The sequence below is a fragment of the Columba livia genome, chromosome 3, assembly GCF_036013475.1.
Source record: "Columba livia isolate bColLiv1 breed racing homer chromosome 3, bColLiv1.pat.W.v2, whole genome shotgun sequence".
Classification (NCBI taxonomy): Eukaryota; Metazoa; Chordata; class Aves; order Columbiformes; family Columbidae; genus Columba; species Columba livia.
The window spans coordinates 112302868-112329540 of record NC_088604.1 but is presented as its reverse complement, the minus strand read 5'-3'; the positions used below and the strand labels follow the sequence as shown (position 1 = coordinate 112329540).

At 41.8% G+C, this 26673-nt stretch overlaps 1 protein-coding gene across 17 annotated transcripts in view; it reads left to right on the top strand.

Moving 5' to 3' along the window:
* The window catches only part of SERTAD2 (SERTA domain containing 2), an 84691-nt gene that overhangs the window by 555 nt on the left and 57463 nt on the right, over positions 1 to 26673 (top strand). For 4 of the 17 annotated variants that reach the window (XM_065059796.1, XM_065059788.1, XM_065059787.1 and 1 more), the window contains exon 1: positions 72 to 26673. The exons of 3 other annotated variants lie outside the window; for them this stretch is intronic. In XM_065059796.1, coding sequence (XP_064915868.1) covers positions 26660 to 26673 — 14 coding nt within the window. In that variant the 5' untranslated portion in view covers positions 72 to 26659. Of the gene's footprint in view, positions 1 to 17 lie in introns of those variants that run through there. 10 more of the 17 variants (XM_065059800.1, XM_065059792.1, XM_065059790.1 and 7 more) reach the window with 9 other exon arrangements.

Sequence of the window (26673 nt, the reverse complement as noted above, 5' to 3'; positions counted from 1 at the left end):
TTCTGCCTGCCGGGGCTGGGGGGTGCGTGGTGGTGGGGGGTGAGGGGTGGGTGACGGCCGGGGCAGCCGCCGGTTGTCCGGGGAGCCGGCGGGGCGGGCTGGGGGAGCGCGGCGGCGGGTCCGGGTGTTTCTGTCCGCTGCCAACTGTTGGAAAGTTGGGGGTATTCGCCTCGCAGCGCAGCCTGGCACCGGCCGCGGCGATACTTTCCACCTTCGGACTGGAAAAGAAAAAGGGGGAAGAAAAATAATAATAATAAAAAAAAAAACAACTGGCGTCGTTGCCAACTACAAATGCGTGTCATGCTGCCGGTGATACATTTGATTGTAATTTTTATGTTATTTTTCCCCCGGTTGAAAGCACGGTTGAGGCTGTGATGAAGGTTGATGTGAGGGGCAAGGGGCTCCTGAAAGATGCTCTCCGGCCTGGGCCACTGTCCCTCTCTGAAGACCAGGGAAACCCACCTTTTTTTATTTCCAGGTGCACCATCCTCCTCCCCACCTTGTCATGTTCCAGTATTACCTGGGCTTGACTTGGCTTGGCAGGACAATCCGTGTAGCGTAGGGTGAAGCCATGGTCCACAGCAGGGACTTCTGGTGGCTTGTATTGATATTGGGAGCACTTAATGTAAAATGGTTTTGTCTCTGTTTCATTGCTATTGATTTTTTTTTTTCCTTCCTAATGTATTTTCAGAAATGTGAATGTTCTCATGTGCTGTACATTCAGAGTAGCTAAAATAAAACATACATGGAAAACCCCAGCAAGCACAGCAGCATTTCCATACACAGGGCGTCTGAAGCCTTAGTACTTTGCTGGGTTTAGTTATTAATATTAATTGCTTGGTCTTTGTAATTCATATGATATGGAAACTAATTGCTGAATTGAAGGTTTACCAAACCTCACAGCACTCCAAAATCATCTTTCTCAGACATCTGAAAAATAAATCTACTGAACTTCTGTTAAGATGAAAGGTAAACACTCTTGTAAATGAGAAGTAGAAAAGTATGGCTTCAGTTCAGTGACTACTTAATTGTAGTTTTAAGTATGCTTATGATCAATAAATTTGTAGAGGAAATGAAATCTTTAACAAATCTTGTCTTGCTTCTATCTATAAAGGGAGGGAGGGAAACAAAAAAAATCAGCCCTGAGATTTTTACCAAACAGTAAATCAGCCTTTATCCCAAGGGGTGACTTGCTCAATATAACCCCAAACTTCCTAAATGTCTGTTATTTTGCCTTTACGGGGGGGTCCTTGAGCTGTGGCCTGTTAAGTCAATTTGCTTCTCCTCTGTTACCACTTTTAGCACCAGTGTAACTTCGTTAACCTTAACGGACCAGATTTGCATTGATGTGAAAAGTAATCGAGAAACCCATGTTTTCAGAAAGGCCCCTATAGTAGTGATGTGACAAGCTCTGATTCATTCTCTCATCAGACCCAATTACGCCACCCTTACTCACACCGAGTGGTACTTTACTGCGCAAGAGCTCCCTGCGATGCTTGTATGACTACTTGTGTACTACAGTACCAACCTGGGTGAGGTAATGGCGCTTATTTTTTTTAGAACTATTTTTTCCCTTCCCTTGAAATAAGAACTTATTGGATAACTATTTTTCTTGGGTTGTGAAGAAAACTGAGGATTAAATGTAAAGCTGCTCTGTTAAGTGACTATACAAAAAAAAACCCTCTGAGATCTGTGCTACCAGTGAAACGGGCAGGTAAGTTTTCTGTGTGTTTAGCTTTCCCTTGTTGCTATGGGAAGTAGGAAAAAGATTGGTGAGAAGTTCATTATCTTGTCCTGAAATTTCTCTGTGCCTGAGGGAACCCATACCTACATGTGGTGTTCAAGTTAGGGTTAGGTTTTGTTTTTTTTTAATTTCTCTCCTTCTCCAGAACCCCCCTAAACATTCACATCACATTGTTTAAATGTTTGCTATCGAAATCACTGACAGCAGGATCAGGCCCTCAGTTGTTTTTCTTTAAAGCAGTTGATAATGGCTTGGACATGATGTTGTAGAAAGATAATATTATCTGGTGTGTCCACAGCTCAGATCCACTGTCTTACAGTCTCAGAAGAAAGCTCCCTACTAAGCAGCTTGTAAAGAAAATACATCTAATAAAGCAGAACTGTCTTCTGCCTTTATGTTCTTATTTATAACTCTCTTGAAAGTTTGCTTGATACTCTTTCAGAACAAGACACACTTCTTTCGTGTTTGTTTCATGTTTTCACTTCCTTGTATGACTGTGTTCATTGCTAAGCTTTTGTGTCACTGATTGAGATGTTATTGTAATTAACATTAATTAAGCAAACTAGATTGTTTTTAGAGGCTCTCCAGACCTGTATTGATACTGTCAACTTGTTTGTTTGTTGAACAAAAATACAAACATTTCAACATTCTCAGAGGAAATACATTAACTGGTTCCAAATCAATATATGCATGGGAAACCACAGCAAAATTAAGCTGTTTTTCCTCAAACTGCATATTGAATCTTGATGGAGGTGCTGAATACAGTATGGTTGGATCTGAAACATCATGGCAGGGTAAATGGAGAGAGCAAGAAAAGGGACTTGTGTACAGCCATTTGAGGAGGCTTACACTGCAGAGTTCCTCCACATTCTTTCCAGATAGACAGTACTGGATTAGTTGGGCCAGATCCTGCAGTCCCTAATTCAGCAAAACTCTTACTGAAGTATCCTGGAGCTGTCTGCTTGGTTGTGGACTGCTGGATTTGTTCGAGAAATGGAGAAAAATGGCAGAGTTTACTTCATGAATTATTTAGGACATTTTGGATTTTAGACTCAGAGAAGATATCTTCCTCTAATTTGGCTTAGAAGGTGTTCCAGGTTTATTTTTAAAGAAAAACTTATTAAAAAAATCTTTGAAATATACATTCACTTATAAAATAGTCCCTATAGCAATGGTAACATTGTACAATTTTTTTTATAATGTTAATTATAGTGACATTCGCAAGAGTCTCTATGATTCCGAATCACCCTCTTGAAACACTTCTGAGCTGTGAGAGACTTCAGAATCAGTCCCTAGAAATTGTAATTGTTGCAATATTTATATGTTGTATAGTTGTGTACTCTTAAGGAAGAAAAAGCAAATAGGAATAGAGAGAAGAGTTGAAACAGGGATTTGTTGTCACAATATCTGAAAATCTATGCAGACTAGCAGATAATTCCCTGCCTTAAAAATTAAGTCTCTCTAATTTCCCATTTAAATAAGCAGAATTTGGTTTGCAGTTTGCTTTGGGTAATGAAAGAGAGGTTTTTTGTTTCTACTTTTGGTTCAGTGGTCCTCTGGAAAGTTAGAAACAGCGCCCTGGGGCTCAGCGAAGTGGAGGGTGTATAATTATATGGGAAGGCTCCATAGCATCAGTGAATTAGCATTAGCAGCTGAGTGAGTTTGTTAAGCTGTAGAGATGGTATTATGGAAATCAATAAAATGCTGACTTCTTATTGCAGATTCCATGTTAAAAGGAAGATGGTATTTGTTCATCTGCCTTTCATGTAGACATGCCAAACCATTAGTTGATTTGGACAGGGAAGGTTTTTCAGTTCAGAAAATAAATAGTCAGATTATTTTTTTTTAACTCTTTTGAATATTTATTTATTCGATTGTCTTCCAGAAATCACACTAACATCCTGGCCTGCAAGTTGCTTCAAGTGTGTCTGTTTGTCAGCAGAGGCAAGAGTGAAGGTCACTTATTTTTCTTATGACATGCTGGTGTGGCATTGTTTGTTGTAGACCAAATGCTGTATGTTCCTGACATTTCTGCTTTAAATTAGAGTATCTCAAGTGTTTGGAGGGTTCTGATGAGATGTACTGAAATCCACGCTAAAAATAAAAGAGAAATGGTGACCTTAACTGTTTTCAAAGATATGAGTCAGGAAGGCTGATATTAATCACTATGAAATCTGTAATATGCATTGGCCTTTATTTCTTTGTCTCAAAGCTTCTCCTGCTTTTATACCAGAAAGACAAGTAACCAGATCATTCATCACATTAAGCGCTTATAGCGAAATGACAGATCGACAGCCTTGTGTTGAGCACTGTGTAATGTGTATGATACATTAAGTTCTCATGATCTATAGAAAACATTTTAATTGAGAGGAATATTAAATGGGAACGGCTGTCTTCTAATCCAAGGACCTTGTTGTTTGCTTGTTTGTTTTTAATTCTTCCTGATTGAAATTAAACTTAAGTTCATGTTCAAATTATTTTATATTTAAAAATCTCTATGCTATGACCCTTGATAAAATACTCTGAAACATTTTATTAAAGAGAAGATACACTAAGGGGTTTAGGGGAATGTGGGAAACTTGGCTGGTGGATAGGAGAACTGACTGTGATCCAGGGGACTTTATAGAACTTTGAAGGTGCAACTTGCAAGGCAGCTTCTTCGGGGATGCGGCAACGAGCATCTGTTTTGTGACATGTGAGCAGCGTATGTACAGAGTTCAGATATCGTGAGGCATGCGGAGCATGTTCTTGTATGAATAGAAACAGTTCAAAATGCTGGGTTTATGATGCAGGCAATAGTAAAGGTCAGCAACTTGGAAAATTAATAATATGGTTCATGTTGACATTTTAGAGGGAATTCTGATGGGGGCGTGTAAGCTCGTCAGTCCGGCAGCACAGATAAATAGGCAGCCTTCGTCTTATCTCTTTGGTAACCCAAACCTTTTTACTGAGAAACTGGCAACATCATGTTTATATTCTCCCTGTGCTTTATTGTTTCTGCTAATCTCTAATTAAATAGAGCTAGTGAGGGCCAGCATGGTGCTTTTAGTGCTCGACTACAGCTTAGAAATGACACTCTGCTTTCTAGTGATTATGAGCAGGTGAAGTCCCAGGAAGGGCAGAGGAGTTGGAGTAACATAGCATGCAAGTAAATTCCTGATTTGCTAAAATATTTGTCTGTAGTTGTAGCGATCCTCAGTACTTCATATCTCTGGTATTGCCATGGGTGTCCAGTTAAGGGCTGTTTAAGAACACAGAAGTGGAAAAACAAACAAACAAAACAAAACCAAAAAAACAGGGATGAAGAAGTCTCAGTTGAACCCGGACAGAACCTTTTTAGCTCCTACCGTGTAAAATAGGGAGGAAGGTCCCAAGAAATAACAAGGATAAAGTCTTTTGTAACTGTAAAATTACAGTAGTGATGGTGACTCTGAAAAGTAGCTTCTAGATAGAGAATTGTAGTCACTTTTCTGTCTTTTTGTAAGCTGTTACTAATGTAGTTAAAGCATTGGTTCTGAGAACAAGTATGTTGGTAGCTTGGATTCTTCCTCTTTAAAATTTAGAAGTCTACATTCATATGTTTTCTGTGGAGGAAAATAAAATACTGCTTGTTTGATTATGCAAATTCAGTGTTCTTATTAAGAGAAAATCATGGACCCTGTTTTTTGTTGAAATGAAGTAAAATATTCCTGTGGATGCCTTTTTCATGTTTGGGTTTTGTTTGTTTGTTTCCTCTCTTCTGACTGTCTTTTCATTGCCCACTCTTCTTTCTGTCCTCCTGAATTCCTTTTCTGTCATTGTTTTTGATTCCCTCCACTTCTTTCCAGCCATTTTTTTTCCCCATTTGTTATTGTTCTTTCCAGCCTTAATCAACTACTGGTGTTGCTGCTTTCTTACAGAATCACATTAACAGCTCCCAATAACAGTGCTCTACACAGGGTACAACTAAATAGCAACCGATCCTTCCTTAAAAAGCTTACAGTGGGAATGTGAAATCTGGGGGACTGACATCCAGCTCCTGTTTTTCGTGGCCTACACTTCTTGGTTTTGGTATGGAGAGCGGTTGTGCTGCTGTCGTGCACGTGCTAAGGCACATGTTGAGGTATGGGATGCCAGTAATATTTAGTGTCCTCTGCTCTTGGCAAGGAAACGGATCACCAACGCTGACCCTTAGTCCGAAAGGAAAATGTGAAGGGAGAGCCTGTTGGAGGTGTGACATGAGCTGGTGCAGTCACCAGAAGGAGTCAGGACCACAGCCAGGAATAATACCCAGGTGTCATCAGCTTCAGACACGTGCCCTGGGCTGTAACAAAGAAAGTTTTTTACTTCTTCTATGGTTTGTGGAGCTGGTTTCTATATTTTTTTTTCATCCTTCTGCTTCTATTTATTTGACTGTCTTCTCAGTTTTAGTCTTTTTTTTTCTTTTTTTTTTCTTTTCTTTTCTTTAATATGTCATGGCTACTAGGGATCTCTCAGACTGCAGCACAGGGATGTGAATAAGATTTAGTGGGTTTTCCCTCATCCTGCGCTGGAATATTTGGCTGTTGCCAAAGAAACTGAGGTCAGAATCAGGGCCTCTTAAGTACCATGTGCCAAAAAGTACCTATGTATGCATTAAAGGTATCAAAATACTCTTAAAAAAATAAATTGTGACATTAAAAAGCTAATGTGCTGTTTGTGATGCAATATGAGAACCAAAATATAGAATGCAATAGGTTTTCTGTGGTGATATAAAGGTAAAAGGTGCAGCCTTTTCAAGAGAACCTTTAAGCTATTAAATCTTTTTAAGGAACACACCAATCCTTTGCTGAACCTGCTAATTTGAAGGTTTTGGAAGGTAAGTGGCCCTCCTTCTTGTGATAGGGAACATATGGGACAGCAAAGTTTCTAAACAGAGCTGAAGTCTCTCAGCCTGGTGCTGGTGATGGTTGTTGCCTAATATCAAGGGAAAGATGTAGCAGCCACATATGCAATGGGAAAATGCCCAGGAACAAGGCATCCTTCCAGCATTCAGCCAACGCAAGGAGGCTGTTTTAACTGCCCTTTGATTTGGAATATATTTTATTTATTCCCTGTTATTATTTCAGTGCAGATTCTAGAGATGGGCAGTTTCTGTCCTTTTAGATTGGCAATTTTTTTGTGGCATTCCTACCTTGGAAAGTCCAAAGGGGAGGGGGTTCAAATTTCGGGTATCGTCTTCTACTCTCCCCCCTGCCATGTTCAAAATGAAATAGTCTTCCCTTGTTCTGAATAAAAGCTGTGATAATTGATTTCCTTTACTGTGATAATCCATTGCCCAAATGTCCTGGTAGCATAATTTGATTGTGGCGCTTGGACAGCTATCATATCACTCCTGTAAAACAACATTGTTTGAAATGTTATAATCCAAGAAATCCAGACTTAAAGTGCTTACAGCAGTGACTAATTGTATGCTAGTGAGTGCTACTATATCTTCCTGATTTATGTCCCTCATTGGCCAAGACAGACTTGCGTATGAGTTCTCAACATGTTATTTAACAAGATGGTAGTGCGCTGTGTTTAAATTGCTTCTTGTTGTGTGGGGATTTTTTGTTTGTTTTGTGTTTTGTTTTTTAATTCTCCTTTCCCAATGTGGGGTTCAGACCTTATTGGTTTTATGGGAAAGCCACGAATCTGTATTCCTTCAGGAGCTGTTGCAGCATGAGTGAGCAAACTGCGTAGGTTCTTTGAGGAGCTATGAAAGTAGCCTGTGCTCCTTACCCAAGAAGAGTTAAGAATTGTTATTAACTCGGTGGTTTTGGTGGTGTTTGTTGGTTTTTTGTTCTTTCCTTCTCTTCCTCACTTGAACTCTGATTCTAGAGGAGTGGGAGCAATTACCCAGCTTGTCTTGTATCTTTCCATTCAGAAGAGAGTAGGATGAGAAAGAAGGTCTGCTTTGGACTGCAGGTGTTCTCTCTAGCCCTTTTGCCACTCACAGGTCACATTTCTTTAATCTGCAAAACAGCAGAGGAAAAAATCCTTCTTGAACACTTCTACTGGCTTTAATGAGAGATTAAGGAAAAATCCTTCTTTTAGAAAGAGAAGTAGTGTAGGTGAATGCATTTAGCACCCTTTAGGAAAGGGTCGCCACCACAGGAGTGCTGATAAGAAAGGTTGCCAAATCCTCCCAAACTCTGCATCAGGTTGTTATGAAAGACCCATATGAAATGAAGAAGTTCTACAGCCAGTGCATGCACGCATATTTTTGAAGGTTTATGCTGAATTGCTGCCATGCCACAAAACTGATTAGAATAATTTATAATAAAAAGTGTATTTCAGAAATGGATAATGTGATGGATAATGTGAGACTATCTGCTCCCTCCCAAAGCGCTTTTGGGAGGATGCTCAGGGGCTGGGGTGTGAAATGGTGTTGTAGAAAGCCCCTCTGCCCTGAAGAGTGAAATACTCCTGCATATTGGGGCTCAGTACTGGAAGGAGGGAAGTGGGTGGCAGGGGATGCAAATCTGAAGTTTTTCCTGGTCAGTGGATGGTACCCCAATGTGTAGATTTTCTACTACTGTCTGTAGGAAGAAGCTACTGCCATCACTTTTCTTGTCAGAGATGACTGCTATATGCTCGGCTTAAAACATTAATACAGATTGTGTGCTTATGCATTGCTGTTTGTTTATTTACTTGCAGTAGGACTCGGAATATTCCAGGCAGTTACGCAGTGCTTGTGGATAATCTCTGCTCCAAGGACTTCACAAATCTGAGAAAGGCCAGGGGAGAGTAAATAGGTGGGAATTTACAGGTGTTAGTACAGAGAAACAGAATGAGATTCATAGGATGTGGGGCCCTTGAGAGGAGTGTGAGTGTGTGGCAAAGGAGCTGTGCAGGTGAGGTGGGAAGGAGTATACGTGTGGTGCCCTCCTTGAAAGAAACGGGCACCATGCAGACAACTGCTTTGACTGCTGAGTGGTCTGTTCTGCATTTATCAGCCATCTAGGCCTAGTAAATGTGTGCATTTTGGTCCCTAGTGTGCCTGGAAAGAAAAGAGATCCTTTGCTTTCCTTCTGCATTACAAGTCAGTCCTTGGTCAGTTTAGAGCCCCTGACACCTGATCTGTCTCTTGGACGCTTTCCCCTGTATTTGTCATTGCGTGATGTGATGGCTGTGTAAGTGGAGTTATTCTGTTGTGTTCTGTGCAGAGAAATGCTGTCAAAATGAGAAAACGGGGGAATAAGGCACGTGAGGTGTGTGCGTGCAACATGAGGCTTGACAAGGCCAGCACTGGGGTTTTGCACATGCATTCCTTGGGGCACAAAGTGTCATCGTCTTCAGTTCAGTTTTTGCTGCAATTAAGGCCACTGAGCATGTCTGTAATACAAACAGAAAACAAAAAGAAAATGTTTTCTCTCCATCCATCATTCTAGCATTGTTTATGTGTGTATGAATCATTCCTCCTCCATCTGGAAGGATGAGATGCAGAGCTCTTCTAAGGAGGTATCTAACGTACATCCTCATAGCAGCCAGCAATTGGCATGACAAAAAGGTTACAGCTAGTGGCTGGCGCTTTTCCCATCCATCTTGCCACTGGAAACATAATGCTTTTGCAATGTGCTTGTTCTTCAGGCACCGGCATGCAGAGCCAGTCCTCGGGACACACAAACGGAGCAGTTGCATGTTTGCTTTTGTTTATGGTGCCTCCTTGGTGACCCCAGAACTAAGAAGCAGGAGTAACAGCAATGAATGTAACATGGAGTGAATGGGAACAGTGGGGTACTTGTAGGACATCCCCAGGTGTGGGAAGGGGAGTGAGCAGCAAGGCATCTGGCACTGCCAGTATAACATCAGGTGTGGCACAAGACCCTGTTTTGCTTCTAGCCTTGTATGCTTTGCACAGGACAAGACAAAATTTAGTAGTATTGAGTGCACAAGGAAAAAAAAGTTGTGTGGTTTGTTTTTTTAATTAAATGTCATATGTGATTCGTGTAAACTGACTACCTTATATATATATGTTCTGTCCTTCACTTGATTTGCAAGAAGACTAAGGCCCTAATTCAGTTAACTTAGTCTCAAATGTTCCTGTGATGTCAAGAAAGAATTTTATTGCCTGGGATTTTGTAGAGGGGTGTTTAACGTGGTGTCAGAATAGGCAGTAGAAAGAAGGCCCCCTTAATACTCTGCTTTAACAAATCTTTTTACCTTTCTCTGTTGCTGAGTGTACCTTAACATCTCATCTTGCACCAGTGATGAACTCAATATGCAGTTCAAATCTACATGTAGAAGCTGGATATTCTTCTGCTGAAGCTTCTTGAAGCATTCTTGAAACTCACCAAAACGTGCCCACGGTATTGGACATGTCTTCATTGCTTCCTTCTTTTGAAGGACAGTTGGTGATGAGGTAGGGGAGAGTCCAGGATGTGCTGCCTGCCCCCAGAGCCTTTGGTGCATTTAATGAGCTGGTGTTTGCACTGGTTGTTCATAGAGCTGGGACCAGTGGCTCTTTCTCCCTGGGGGAGTGCCTGTGCAAACAGTAAGAGCCTTTCTGCTCTCCTTCTCATCTCTGCATTCTAAGCAGTGTCTGTTCTGCAAGACAGGCTCATTAGTACTGCAGGAGCTGAGAGTCATCTCCCCATTGCCCACCAGATAGTCTGGAGGTTTAGGGCACTGTTCTTTGCAAGACCTCAGCTGACTTAGATTGAGCTGGAAATGGCAGGGATGAATTCATCAGCCTGCCTCACCTGAAGGAGTTAAATCCTGCTCTGCTGCATGGAGGGTAGACTTGGTAGACTTGTGGCTGCTGCTGCTGTCTTGTATATGAAGTGAGGAACTTTGGCTTTTTGAAGGACAGGTTCCTGTGTTAGTGCATGAATGGAGGAATTTCTTTTCTACTTTTTTGTAATGGGTGGGTTTAAGATGCAGTCCTGTTCTTAATGTCTCTTATTAGCTGGCTCTAGACAGTGATATGCTGATCTCAGAGGTGCGAAGTACTGGCCTGTTGTTCCCTAGCATATTTTGCATTTGGGTGAGAGGGAGATGGCTGATGTGGCCTGTAGGCTTTCTGCGGCGGAGTTCCTGTTCTGGGGTGATAACAGCTATGCCCCGTCCTTTGGAGTTGTTATGGCAGCAGGCAGGGACTGTGAAACCCTCCTGTGGCTCTGAAGCTGGATGCTGTGTGCGAGAGACTATCTGCTCCCTCCCAAAGCACTTTTGGGAGGATGCTCAGGGGCTGGGTTGTGAAATGGTGTCGTAGAAAGCCCCTCTGCCCTGGAGAGTGAAATACTCCTGCATATTGGGGCTCAGTACTGGACTTTGTATCTGGGGAGAGCTTTTCTTTCACCATGACTCAATCTTCTGCTTTTATCTTTCCTTGATACATAGTAGCCTGGAGAAGACCCTTTAGGTAGGTATGTTTTGTTACTTTATTTAGCTTCATGATTGATGTTTATACTATAGTGTAATAAACACAATTACCATGTCTGCCTTATTTCAAGGTGTGTGCTTGTGTGTGAAAAAGATTTGGATACATTAACTCTGCCATCTTTCCTACCTGTGCCTGAGATATTATCTGCTTGCAATCTTTTCTGATACATAACAGCTATGGAAAGGTAGTAACACTCCTTATGCTCTTGGAAACATTTCAGTAGCTTGACTTTGGTAAGCAGTACAGCGGTAATAGGAATGAGGGGTGACGTGCTTTGTCTTGCTTTGCAAACTGTCTTCTGGATCCTGCAGAGCATGGTTGGCAGTTGGAGGTTGTTCACATTGCACACTTCACCTGCTGTGCCCACTTGCAACACACTCCATGTATATAAATTCGTGAGAGGTTGGAGTTCGAAGTCTGGGGACCCCTGAGGCAGGATGGTTGTGTATATGCATGTGTGTTTGTATGTGTATGCTCAGCGGGTGTATGTTCTCCAGCTTGAGTCAGCTGTGGCTATTTCCACTTGCTGAGAGGCTGAAAACCAGGTTCCCATGGCCTAAATTCTACCTTAGGCTCTGTGCTTGAAGGCCAGGAGTCAGCTGGAAGGAAATAAAAGATACAGAGACTTAGGTGCAATTTAGGGCATGTGAATCTGGCTCCTCTCCTGTGATACTGGTGTACCATAAGCATCCAGTGTAGGAAGCTTGTAGTGAACAGGCCACGCCAATGACTGTATCTTCACTTTCAGAAGTGTTTCTAGACATACCAAACTGGAGTCCGCACCTCTAACCCAGGTCCAGTCTGAATTCTTAAGCCAATCCCATCAGTGTTAGACAGAGCAAAGAACCTGATCCAAGCAGTGTTGCTTATTCCTGGGAAGATCCAGACATCTCACAGCATTTACCTTCTAGAGGGTAACTACAGGGCTGGGGGAGAGGCCTGGAGCTGTGCTGGTGCATGTGTTGTATTCTGGCTCTGGGGGAGGTGGTGGTTGTTTTTGTGGGTTCTTTTTCCCTCTTCTAAAGTTCGAGTGCTTGCATTGCACTTGTGGCCTAGAAAGACTAGAAAAGGCTGTTACCTGTCAGCACCATATAGATCTGGTGTTGAATGAGGAAGATGCTTGGGCTCTCAGACATGGGGTGCTGAGGGTGCTTTGCAGCATTTCCAGCATGCTTGGTGGTGGGGGAACTGAGCCCTCCCAGGCTTACTTGTGGCCATAAAGAGTGTGATCTCTCACTATGTTGGCCCTGGTAATCTCTGACTATCAATCATCCTCTCCTCATTTGGAAGAACTTTGACTTAATAATAATGAGAGATACATCAGCTTGAGTAATTTCTGTTTGAAGATATTAAGCTCTGTGAATACTGAAGAATATCATATCCTAAGCTTTTGAGCAGTTCTGACTGTAATGTAGTGCTGTTCTTGGAATGATTTGTTTCAACTATAGGGCCAGTTTAAATAGAGCTATTTAAGTATATGTTGCTGTTCCTCATACATCAAAAAGTGAAGTTCAGTGAATAATGGGTTATCATGGGGCACCACAATGAGATAAGAACTCATCATAGCTTTGCAATAAATGACAATGTCATTAAAGGAAAAAAGACTTTTTGTCTGTAAGCTTAATTGGAAAAGCCAGAAATCATGAGTGGAGATTTTTAGCATGCTAACCAACTGGAATATATTGCAATAAGAGCAAATTTCTGTGTGCAGAGAGTATCCAAGATTTTTGATTGCTGTGTGAGCCACATAGCTGTGGGATATTTTCCCATGTGTGCCTTCTATGTAGATAAGTGACAGTACCTGATGACTGCTCCTGGAGGGGAAATGTAGTACGTTATTATTGAACAGCTTTCCAAGATGCAGCAGTTGTCATTAGAACTCAACAGTGGACAATGGAGCTGTATTTGGCAGGTGTTGACTTTTTTTTTCTCTAACTTTTAATGGCAATAACTTGCAGTTATGTCATGCTGTAGTTTTAAACTATGCAAGGCAGTTTGACTCGTTTATGTTCTTATTCAGGTCTTTAATGTTCACACAGAAGAAGATGACTTCTGGGCTTGCTGATCATATGGGTTGGAGGTGGGGATAACTAGTCATGGTGTACAGGGCTATTAGGCACTCGTTCTTTCACTGGGCTTTATAACAGCCACTACGCCTGAATTTCCCTGTCTGCAGAATGAGTCCATCCTGCAGTTTATAAAGAATTTGTGGTGCTTACTTTAACTTAGTGCTTTTAGTAAGTAGAATCATTGTATGACTGTGGTCTCAGTTGTAGTTAGCAGGACACTGCGATTGGCCCATCTGCAACAGCTCTGCCGGAAAGGTCTGATCTGCAGGAGCCCTTGTTTGCTCTTAAGAATGACATGCAATTGAGCATCTGGGAAAGTCTGCTATGGTAGAAATTAACTATAAATTTATACTTGAGGATTTTTTAATTGTTAGGCTTAAATTGCTTATTTCCTACCAGTTGTAGGACTTCTAAAACTTGCTTTTTCTCCTTACATAAGAAAAATGAGTTTGGGCAAATGCTATGCTATGGGTAAGATGTGGCAGCAATAGTACATGAGGAGAGGTGTGAGGAAAAAGACAGCTTCCTGCTCTGTGTTGTTTCTGATTTATTTTTTTTTCCCCTTCCTAATTACATGGAGTTATAAGAATGAGCTGGTAGGATATGAATGTCGCCATCCCATTATAAGAATTGTGGTCATGGGTGCCATGCAAGCATGAAGCTTCAAGAGACCGGGATGTGTTTTGAGCACAGACCAGGAATAAATCAGGCCTGCACATGGCTTTCTCGGGTAGAAGGTAAGCTAAGGGAATGTCTACAAAGCTAGTGCCCAAAACTGGAATTATGCTTCCCATTCCAGTTAAACCAATACATAAACAAACCAGCTCACTTGATGTTCCCATTAATTTGGACTGCTTACCTTTCCAGTTTTTCCAGCTTGTGATTTGGGCAGAATGAGCCAGTCGGAAAAATGGCAGTCTGGAACTGGCCTGACTCGTCTCTGTCTCTCCCCAGAAAGCCAGTTTCTTTTCTACCACCAAAATAGGGACTGGCTCCACAGCTATTGTTTAGGACGCCTGAGACTCCACAGCAAAGTCATCTGCCATTGCCTAGAAAAAGGACAGAAAAGGAAAACTTGTAATCATTTGCCAGCTCCTTCTGTACCTCTCTACCTACTAAAGGCTTTTCTCCACTGTACAAATGGTGTAGCAGCTGTGGCTTGAAAACCACTGGGGCTTTCCCCTCACCCTGGGGTATATTATTGTATCCAGCCCTGGCACATTTACAAGCCCAGGCAGCAGAAGCTGCGTGTGGGGCCAGTGTCACGTCTGTGCTGAGCCTGCTGCTTCTGACAGACCTACTCTGCTTGTGTCTCCTTCCAACGCGGCCACAGCGCATGAAGCAGGACAGCCCATGGGAAAATAAGTTGTGCTGTTCTTCTGAGTTGAGGCTTTCAATGACCCTGAGCCTCTTGCCCCTCAAGATGCTAGGGTGTAGCACAAATAAAAGCCTTTCCTTTTTAACGGAGGACCAGACATTTGTGTTACTGAGGGATCTCTGGAACTGGTTGGAGTGGATTTTCCCACCACATGTACGTGTAAGAGGGAGCACAGTACAGAGAAGGAGACTAGGTGCTCAGTACAACATTTAATTGTGTAACTCCACTGCAGTGGGCTGTGTCTCTGACTTAACCAAGAACCACTGAAGGTGCATAGCCCCCCTGTGTCCTCCTTCTTCCAGGAAGTCCTGACAAGCTTCTGGCTAAACAATCAACAAGTCCACAGAGTCCTTTTGGTGTTTTGATGCCTGTGGAAAGAGAGGTTGGCAGTGGGAGTAATTTTCTATCTTGTGTTGCTGACCGTGACAAAAAGAAAGTTGGCTTTCTTGACCTAGAATGATGCCAAGGCTGCGTGCAGGCTGGAGAATGAAGCCAGCACTCTTCCTTCATGCCTTGGGTCTTTTGAAAGAGATTTCTTTGGTATCAAAGTAGACCCTAACCTTCCATGGGATCTCCTGGTGGAATCCAGAGGTCTGTAGTTGAGATCTCAGGCCTGCCTCCTCCTCAGGCTCACCTTGCTATCAGTTTTTATATAGTTCTGCATGGGGCAGTGGTATAGATTTTGATGTACTGAATTCTCACCATCACTAAGGGCTCCATGCTTTTGGATGCTGCCTGTGTATCAGTGGATGCAGCTGGTACGCTCACCTACCAAAAGTGTTTCGTTTCTTTGCTATTGCTAGAAGCCATTCTTAAGTATGTTCTGCCAGACAAAATAAAACCTGTGAATCTCAAAAACTTGGAATCTTGAAGAAGACCAAGTAGGGAAATTGTATCCTTGCCAGCACCAAGGCCCTCTGACACAGCAGTGATCCATGTCTGCTGAGACTCCGGAGATCAGGGGCTGGATTTCTCTTTTTACACTAAAGGTTGCCAACCTGTGACCAACAGAAGTGGGGGGGCGGGAGGTGGGAAAGTAAAGAATGAAATACAAGTTGGTTTAATTGGTGAAAGAAAAAACAAATATGCTGGAAACCTGTAAGCAAATTGGCTTGAGCTTATGATCAAAAGTCTTGCAGTAATTGGCTATGATCTGCTGTAATGTTCACACGTTGTACTGGGGTGGGATTTTTGTTTGCTGCTGGCTTGCTTTTTAGTCTTACATGCGCATGAAGAGGAGGAAATAGCCTGTCAGGTGGCCAGAAGCAGGAAACCATCTCCTACATGTGCATGTAAGGGACTGATTTTTCAATAACCGAAGCTGGGAGTAAACTGCATCTTACACCAGGAAAAAAATAGATTAAATGAAGCTGCTGGAGTCGGTGAGTGTGTGGAATCGCCTGGCAGAGGAGATGCTGCCTGCAGCATTGCACATCATTCTGGCCTGAGTGATGTTGTGTCGGGGAGCTGGAGAGGCTGAAATCCTCTGTGTTGGTTCTGAACCTGGCACACGTCATAACTGAGATTTACTGTAGGTTCCGGTGGGAGTGAGTGGGAGAAACTGAGAGGATCGCAAACTCCCAGAACGTCGTTTGGATGCTGTGTGTACTTGCATGAGGAATACCACTTGGGAAAGAGTTACTCCTCCTTCTTTAGAGGGAACCAGGGATCAGCTGAGAACATTTGCTCTAGCGTTTCATAGTAGTGTAAAACTCAGTCATGGGATTTTTATTTTTGAATAGTTAGCAAATTAGGGAGTAGTGATAAAAGTGATTAGAGCCGTGATTAACTATGTTGCTTTTGATTTTGTGGCTGAACCAAAAATATGGAGTGGTTTGAACTGAAAGACGAAAAAATTCTTTTGCTAGCATGAAAAATTACGATTTTTGGGTAATCATAAAATTAAGTATTTTGGATTGCCTAAAATTCTTCAGGTTAAATAGTAAATGATTGAAAACCATTTTCTAGTTTTAGAGAAACAGGAATCTTAAGGGCTGTTCATCAAATTAAAATTTATTTCAGTGCTCCTGAATCCACATTTTGCTGAACATCATGTGGGACAGATTCACCTGCAGAGGGAAAGGGGGCTGTTGTCTTCCCAGCTACTCACTACATTAGCAACTTGAATATCTCCTGTATCGAGGAAGTGTAATCACAACTGTTCAGCTCCCTTATTCAGAGAGTGCTGTGCACATCCTTGAAATAATTCCTGAGACCAAAAAACTTCCCAGCATAAAAGACAGATAAAACTGAAAGTCAGTCACAGTGAGAAACAGAGGGGTTTTGTTTGTTTGTTTTTCCTGAAGAGCAGTATGCATGTGGAAGGCAAATGAAAATGATTCCCTAATGAAAAAGCAGTAAAAGAGCTGAAGAGCACAGCTAAACAAAGGTCAAACCGTGTTAGACTGAATGCAGACAGAGGCTAAACCTATTTGCAATACATAGAGAGAGTGCAGTATAAAATGAAGGTGGCCAGCCCAAGGAATATTACTGTGCATAGATGATACACATATATGTAGATAATATATGCAATCATATGTTCTGAAAGCCTGTCATCAGAACAAATTGCAGAGCACAGAATGCGCATAGGAGGTCAAAAAGATGTAGCTGGAGAACATAATACCAAGATCACCACAGAAACTGTGTTCCTTGGGGGTCGCTTTGTTTAAAGCAACCCTTTAAGGCTTTACAATACACAGGCAAGCAAATTCACAGAAAGTGAATTTCAAGGTAGATGCTGGAGGTAGGTCCAGTGAAATTTCAAAGGCATGAATGCAGAAAGGATTTGTGCCTTACAAAATCGAAAAAATAAGCCCCCTCAGATTGAGCTGCTGGGCACAAGGTCAGCCCATGTGGCAAAGCCTGTGTTGGCAGGTCTGTATAAAGTTTGATACTATTCAGTAGTGCTTTGTTATGGAACAGAAAGTCTCATGAGCCTGATTGGAAACACTCTGCAAACACGTTTTTACAAATTTATGCACTGAGAAGTGTTTTCAAAGAATACAAAAGGCATTTCAAGGAAGAGTGGATTAAGGAAGTTGTGTGAGATACTGATAGGGGCCCTTGCATCCCAACAGTGTATATGATCCATACTGCATCCCCCTTGTCCTTGAGACATGAAACAAAAGGTGAAAGTTTTACAAATAAGTGTTGCTGATTGAATGTAGTTTATTAGCGTATGGTTCTGGTTTAAAGAAATAAATGCTATTTTGAACTCTTATCTGTGTACAGAAGGCCTAAATGAGGCCACCTTGAGAACCCTTTACCCCAGTGTGGTTACATGAGGAAGGTACAGAGATGAGAAGACTTCCAAAAGAGGAAATAGTGTCTAGACTTCAAAATGCCAGTTCTCATTTTTGTTTGAGGTGGTGATATCCTGTCTGGTATCTTTGAGCCTGTATGGAGGAGAAATAATTGACCGAGAGAAGGAAACAGTAACATAAGATGCCATATATCATTTCAGAGTAAAAGTTCCGCAACTTTCATATTGAAAATTGTCACCAGCCCTCAAAATTTGTCACAGTCTAGAAAAGCAGTGTGTATGAATTTAATACCACTAGCCAGCGGTGATGGAAAATGTTCTTGTGAAGGTGATCTGCAAAGTCTTGACTAACTTGCATGCTGTAGCCAATGTGCCTTCTTCATACATTTTATGTTAAAGGTTAAATATTTTGGCTTCTTTCATGTTTTCTTGGGGGTTGGGATGGATATGCTGATTTCTGGTTGTTTTTGGTTTTTTTTTAATAGGTGACTTGATAAATGTAAATACAGGATATTGAACCTAAGGGGTTATAGTCTCCGTTTCCAGTAGTTCAAATAAAGTTCCCCCAGTTTTGGATATTTTTTGTACTGTGCCACTGATGTTGGGGGGGGGTGGATCTCAAACAGCGATTCCCTTAAATGAGGAGGAAAACAATTATTTATGTTGTTTGTCGTTAACCTACACAGCAGTATTAATGGTATGTAAAACCTCTTCGGATAGTTGACTCAATAGAAAGTTTTGAGAAACTATTTGAATTTGAAATGGAAGTTCCATGAGAAGACAGGATAAGACAGAGTTAAAATCATCAGGAGGGTGAGTTGGTGTACATATGAAGATCCTCTTGTGATGCATTTGTGGTAAGTAAGAAAGCAGAGGAGTGTGTATTTAGATGCTGAGGGGAAGAAGCCATTAAGTGGAACCAAAAATCTTCAGTGCAGTTATTTCTTTCACTCAGATGATAGTGGTGGTCCACACAAATGCTGGAAACTTCACTTGAGGTGCACATAATTGCATTTTGTATTCCTCAAAGTCAAATATGCTGGAGTGTTTTTCCAGGTAAAAATGATAGTGTAGCACTTCAAGCTTCAAATGGGTCCTTACAGCCACCAAGATAATAATATTTTTAATGTGTAAAAGTTGCGCTTGAAAACAGGACTTAATGCTGTCGTGTATCTTCTGTCCCTTCCCATCTGCACACATTCACTCACAAATGAAGTCTGCGCTTTTACCAGGAATAACAAAAACGAACAAAAGGTGTGAAAAAGTCAGACTTGGCTGATTTTATTCCCTCCCTCCCCCCAGACTCTTAATATGTTTTAGCGTATTTTCATACAGCAAATTTTAATTAAGTAATGTTACTTTACAGTGACTAGGGCTTTCCTAATCTTAGAAGAGGAAGGCAATGCAGTTACTCTGAAAACTTAAATAGTCCTAATAAAACATAACTATTTTCTCTATGCTGTCAAGTATTCAAATTTTCACCTCAGTCCTTTTATTGATGGACAGGCGTTGTTTTTTTAATTATTTAACTGTGTAAGCTTCTTTGTAGGAGTTTCAGGGGTATCCCAAGCTTTCTTTTACTCCGTTATGTTTTCATGATTATTTTCATCCATACTCTGATAGTTCTTGCAACAAAACCGTCAGTGTTTCCCTTTCTCTCCTTTGCAGTTTCTGAGAAGATGGTACATTGCTTTTTTTTGTTGTTGTTGCTTTTACTCCTGATATTGCAGTGGGGGAAAAAAAAAGAAAAAGGCAAGTGGCTTTTCCCCCACGTTTTTGTGTGCCCACAAATAGACACACGTGCAGAGTCTTTTCTCTCCCACATGTGTGCATGCATGCAAGCACACAGAAGGAGTTTCGTCTTGCCTGTGCGCAGCCAGAAGAGGCCGGACACGGCTGTCTTCAGCTCCGTGGAACTTGGCACCCTCCCGCCTCCAGTAAACAACGGCCTGACGTCAGCTCACGCAGCGGCGATAGCAGGAAAACTTGAGAGATTTTTTTTTCAACTGGCCAAGCTGTTGAAAGGCTATCGCTGGGTTTGATAATCTCTGGCTGCACTTGAGAGGAATCGGTGCAAAGGTGGGGGAAGGAATGGTTGGTTAGTGACAGAAATAATAGAGCAATTCCTGATAACTTCACGTGGAGCGGAGGGGTGATTTTTAAGTGTTACACCAAAGGGTGTTTTGATTCCCACCTTGTCAGCTGTAGTTGTTCTCTCCAGTGTTATTCCAGGTTCTGAAATCCTGGCTGCTCTGTATAATTCACATGCGTTCTGTGTTGGAAGTCGGAGAACAATTAAAGTACCGTATAACAGTCAATCAAGCAGATGATGAAATTTGACTTTCCTATTGTGTTGAATTAATCACTTTCATTATGATTTTAATTTCTGATGTTTGCTTTATTCAGCTGTAGATATAGTTCAAAGAACTGAGCCCAGTGATGCTAAGATTTTTACTAGTTTCTGTATATTCGATTTTTATTACTGGCATAGAAGTATGTAAGTTTTTGAGCCCCTAAATTGCAATGACAACATTCAGACAAAGTTTACTTCAACTTAGGCTAGAATAAAGGTACCATTTTGTGGTGTTGCTGTAAGGCCTTTAGAAAAGTGTCTGTTTTCTTGCAATGCTACCAGTGCCTTGACTGCAAGGTTAGTGGAGCCTCTGTTGCATTTCTGAAACAGAGCCACTGTGACTTAAATTTAATAACAGATGGTTCTCCTCATAACCCAACAGTTGAAAGAGACTTTTCTATTGTTCACTACTACCGCTGAAAACACATTTCCATTATGAACTTACAGTACTGTTATGCCAAAACCAACAGTTAAAAATGAATGGTTTGCTCTGGTAACAAGACAAAACAAACACGAAAATCATTGTGTTGTGTGACAGAATATCAGAATATTAAAGAAGTTGATAAATCTACCAGAATAACTATTTGATGGGCTATTCTTGAATCAGTGGCACTTCTCAGCAAATATTTCAAGGGTATAAAGAATAGTGCCTTGACTTCTGCTTTGTTTCTTCTGCTGCTGCAAAGATAGCAAAAAGTTCATATTTCATTTAGGTCCTGTCATGAGGGATTTACAGAGTTTTGTGAAGTCCTGGAAGGGAATGTGAATAACTGCCAATATTAACATTTTCTAATGTACAAATTTTTACATCTGTTTTTGGGGTATATTCAAACTAGATTAATCATAAAATCTGTTTTAGTGGGGAGGGAGAAGAATCCAAGAGGCAAAGAAAAATTGGACTTTTTCTATGATGGTGTCTGTCTTGTTAGTAGCTTTTTAGCCTTTTGACCAGGCCTGATGGAGATGCACAAGTCCCTAAGGTTCACAGCTTCTGTGAAAGTGGGCAACAAGGCGAAGATCCGTTTGAGCCCATAGTTCTTAATTAATTAATTGAGATCAAAAGCAAATGCAGGATAGATCTGTGCATCTCTTTAAGAGAACGATACAACTGGGATTGCTGATCTTGCAGAAGGGAAGGAAAGGGTGAACAGCAGCTCTTTCAAAACCAGGAAAGTCCTGACTTTCTGTGAGTGTGACTGACCTTGGAGACTCGTGTAGCTGCTTAGCATCCTGCTCCCCAGAGGGGCTGGCATGTGGCAGGGCCTGACTGTTTGTGATTTAGGACAAGAGACCAGAAGTCAAGCTGTTGAAAAGTGTCTGCTTGAGAGCTTGTGGTAGCACAAGAGTTAACAGCTCAGGTAAGGAACTTGTTCAAGAGAAATTGGAGAGAGCAAAACTTTCCAAAATCTCAGGTGAAGTACCTGGGCTGGCCATAGGTGAGTTGACAACTGGCTGTGGGCAGCATTGAAGCTCTGCTGCGGGGCAGGAGATGTTTCAGGTGGGTGGGGAGGTGACCTTCCCCCAGCTGCAGACTTCTTACATTTCAGGGCCCATGGGCAACTCCAGCATCACAACTTGGGACCCATGCAAATGTGAACTTGCCAGTGTGTAGGAGAAAGGCCTCTTCAGTTGTCCTTCCCAGGCAGGTGTGACACAGGCAGGACGGTGTTACCTGTGCACAAAGTTTGGAGCAGGTTGCCTTAGCCATGTTTATTATCTTTTCCTTTTTCTGTGGTCTGGAGTCAGGCTGCTCAACTGTGAGGCTGTCGCATTTTCTGGGGTCTCCCTTGCGCCTGGGCAGGGTGAAACTCTGATTTGTAGGACTGTGAAACTCTTACAGTGGACTTAGCTGAGAAGGAATCTCATCCCAGGTCACTTCAACAGTATTGTGTGTTGCACAGGGCTTGCCACAACCCTCAGCAGAACTTCCCCTTCCAAAAATCATACCAGCAACTCACAAACGCAGTTAATCTCTCAGCTGCAGTCTCACTGAAGGTCTGTAATGCCATGAATGGGAGCAGATGTGCGGTAGGAAAGTTCCTTTTTTTTCCCCCTTCCTTTACTGTCTCTCATCTTGTCCAACCAGCCTGCTACTGCTCTAAGCAGCGCTATGAGCTGGTGGGAAAGACCTGTCCATTTTGCCTCTCCCTCTAAGTGGGTAACGTTTGCATTTGCTGCCAGCAGTAAGAGTTACCCAGTGCTGCTTGCACTGGCCTTGAGCTAAACCACAAGTCAGAGACGCGTTACAGCATGTTTACACTTGCTGGGAACCTGCAGAATGGCCTTTCGGATAGCCAGCCCTGCTTGGCCCTTTTCTTTATGTAACAAAAGTTACTGGATGGTGGTTGAGGTTACGGTTCACTTTGTACTGAGTGGAGCATTAAGTTTACCTTTAATGTGGCCAGGGATCCAATAATACAGAATTTTAACCAGTTGCAAATATCTTGAATTTGCTTCTGGTTTTATAGAGATAGTCCTAAAAAGGCTCCTAAATAGGCCGGTCTGCTATCAAGGTGTAATTTTGGTACAATTTTGTCATGCATCTTAAAAGGAATTATCCTTCCAGAAAGATTTAGAAAAATCTTGTGGTCAGCCCCATCAAAATAATGTTGCGAGGCTTCCAAAGGAATGATGCTGAGTACTTCTTTTTGTTCTCAGGTTATTTCTTTTGATCCTTGCAGATTTATATTTTCAAAATTTTATGTAATCTAAGGGGCTAAAAAAACAAAAGACAGAGTGAAGTTTTCATTTATTCACTTCTCCGTACTGGGCAACACTGCACGCTGCTGCCTTTGCCCCTTCTGTGCTACTCTAATGGTTACAACTTTTCTGAATAGTGAAGAATCATCATTAAGGATGGGCTCTTCCCATGCTTGATCATGATGTGAGATGGAGCAGACTGCACAAACAGCTCTGGGCAAGACCGAGGGAGGGTTCTTACCAGCATTTACTGCTGGAGCTTTGCTGCATTATAAGGCCAGAGCTGTTCCCTGACTTGTCCTGTGTCTGCTCCAGCACTTACATCAGTGAGTTAACTAAGGTGAAGGTCAGTCCCCAGTAGATGTTGTGGATTTGGTGTTTTCTTGTTTAAGACACTCCTACAAAGTTGAAGGAGCAGAATAACTCTGCAACTTGCATTGGCTCCATCTAAACTCACCCCCCACCCAAAATTTGCAGGTTTGGTTTCATACCTTGGCGAGGTCATCACAGCTTGTTGGCATAAAGTCTGGGTTCCAACTTATGGAGACCAGCAAGAGCAAAAATGGGGGGAGCCACAATGATTTTGCTTATAGCTTAGAGATGGCCACCATGACCCGTTCCTTCCTTTTTTTTTTTGTTTTTCTTCTTTATTACTATTATTTTCCCCCTAGAAGGCACAGGCTCCTGTGAGGCATGTGGCACCTTCACAGCCCCTCCCTTGCTCATGACTCACCAAACAGGAGACCAGTCCCACCCAGAGGGATCCCAAAGCTCCCCATAGCCTTTTTCTCGGACTGGAAAGGTTCTATTCCTTATTGGCCTTTTTAAGGGCAGTATTAAGCACATTAAACTTACTGATTTCTTCTTGTTGGCAATGTCATGAGAGCCCAACAGGGAGGAGGAAGACGTCAAGAAAACCAGAGCAGAGGGTGAGGTAAACTGGTGAGCAGGAGGAATCTGACTTTTATGGATCTACACACAGCAAAACAGGGATTTGTGTGTTATTAGGACAGTCAGGTAAAGTACACAGCACTCCGTTCAGCTCGATGGTACTGTTGCTCCCTGTTGAGGCCTCCCCAGTTTTACCTTTGCAAATGCCATGGATAACACAGTATGGTTTAAAAAAAAAAAAAAAAAAAACAAAAACACAACAAGCAAGCAAAAAAAAACCCACCCCACGCAACCAAAAAAAGTCTTGCAGCCAAAATGCCTGTTTCTACTGCTAAAAACTCAATTTTATCAGTTCTCCAATAATGTGTTGAATTAAAATGACTGAAGACTTTAATTACAATACTGATTTTATTTTTGTTTTTGGTAGCAATAGCAGTCAAGCAATGGCACGCTGACAAAGACAGCTCTGAATGAGTAGCAATCCTGAGGGGTGCCCCATCTCCCAAATCTTGACGAAGAAAGCAAGTTGCTGCCTCTTCAAGATTGTTTTCTTGTCCTTTCTGTTGGTGACAGGCGTAAGTGTCAGTAACATCTGCTGGCCTCCGCTTGCGTCTTTCTGCAGCTCTGCTCTCTGGCAGGGCTGCGTGGAGGGGCCAGGAGCCCCGGACACCCTGTGCCAAGCACCCAGGGTGGCTTTGCCAACCAAAGCCTTCAGCAGAACCTCGTCTGCTGTAGCCGCAGCACTGGCTTGGCACAACTGGCAGGGCGCTGCTTATCTTGTGGTAGTTTATTAGGCCATGACTCTCAGAAGCGGCAGATTTTTTTTTCTTATTTTCTTTTTGAATAATGAATGTTATTTTAAGCAAAATAGAGGGCTAAACAGATCAACATGTGAATCTGAAACCATTTTCTGTTAGCTTTGACTTTGAGAGTTACTATAAATGATAGATATTACAGAGATCACACTTCTTTCACAATCCATTCTTTAACTGGTTTCTGCCTTTCAACAATGTTTTGTGAGTGACTAGTTTTCTTTCTTTGCTCTGTCAAGTTTCCTTGATGGTGGCAGTATTTTCCAGAGCAATTGGGAGAGGAAGTATATCTGCATATATTTTAGCAGGGACATGGCATCTATAAAGTCACAAGAAAATAAGCAGACTGTAAAGACAGATGCAGGCCCTGCTTTATTTATTTAGTATTTGTTTGCTTCAGAGTTGGCTGGGTTTCCTTTTGGAAGGATGGGACCAAAAGTATTTTGGTTTGCTTTGCTTTTTTGAAGTAAGGCATAGGTTTCTCTGCTGCCTCCTAAGACTGGTTGATTAATTTTAATTTTTTCATTTAAAACAAAAAAAAAAGCCATAACCAAAACCCTAAAGGAATATGTGGAGATTTTGTCTATTTTATGTCACATGTGAAAACAATGTAGAAAAAAAAGTGCATCTGAGAGTCAAATTTCCCTCAGACTTGTAAACTGCTAACAAGTAGTGATCTTACTGCTTTCTCTTGGGTTGTACAGTACCTGTGATATACAGAGGAAAAACAGGCAGTAATGCGATGCTGTGCTTTAGATCCATTTTGGGGGGGAGGGAAGGAGGTGATTTCCCGACGTTATTTTATGTGCAATTTCCTGATGGTGAGAAGTTTTAAAGACTCTTGTAATGATTTATCTGGAGACTTTCTTCTAAGAGCAACATGCAGCCTGAAGTTGTGCTATCCTATACTTCACACAAAACAGCCTTATACAATAATCCAGTTGTTTCTTCCTTCTGAGCACACACCAAGTGCGTGCAGCGATTATCCTGGAGTCTGCAGGCAGCTGCAACACAAAAGGACTTTGCGTGGTTTGCTTTTGCTTTCTCTTCCTGTTCCCTCCATTTTCATATATGTTTTTCAAAAGGCTGAGTTTCTGATGGACTATTCACTGCAAGATCAGTGGAAAGTGAAACTGTGTTTTGGGGCTTGTTTTGTTAATTCTTTTGGTTTTCATATGGCGCATTATCAAAGGCACTGTTCTTAATATTAAAAACAACTCAGTGGACTGAGAAATTAAAAATGTCAATTGAAAGAAATGAAAATCTGAACTTTATCTATAGGAAATATTAATGAGAGGAGATGCTGAGTGTGTCTTCCCCCTGCAGAATGCCGAGCGTAGTCCCTTTGCGTAATTTAGGAGTAACCCTGAACTACCTCTAAGTAGCTGGAAGTAAAAAGATTAGAAATAAGTTGATAACACAGTTTCTCTTCAAATGCTTCCTCTAAATGTTCAATACTGTGTCCCTGAGGAAGTCCCATTATTAAAGCTGAGTGACTATGAAATCACCTTGACTGTGAGGTGTAGATATTTGAGTTATGGGGATTTTCCTCATCTCACCTTTACAGCTTTCTTTCTGTGGTCTTCATTGCAATGATTGCACAGTTACTTGCAAAACTTGTCCCTCAGTGTTTATATGATCTGCAGTCAAGGCTAATTGACAGGGGTGAGAGGAATTACTACGTGTAGTCTAGGCATATAAACTCAATCAGGTTATTAACTGATCCTAAAGGTTCCTGCAAACTTTTTCTAACTTGTTCACAAATAAATGCTGAAGTTTCTGTGCTTTTGTTCACAAATAAATGCTGAGTTTCTGTGCTTTTCGGACACCTTTTTCCCCTCGTTGTATTAATAACAGTAACAAAAACAACAGTGCACACTTCTAATTGACCTACAGAAGATCCTAATGCACTTTGCAAATGATATATACTTGAACATGGGAACTCTTCCTCTCCTCTCTGACACAGCCTGGCGTGGGGTGGAACGCAGCAGCTGTTTGACAGCGTGACAGCAGATGCGCCATTGGGACGAGAAGTAGGAGAACTCCACTGTGGCCTGTAGAAACTATGAAGAATTTAAG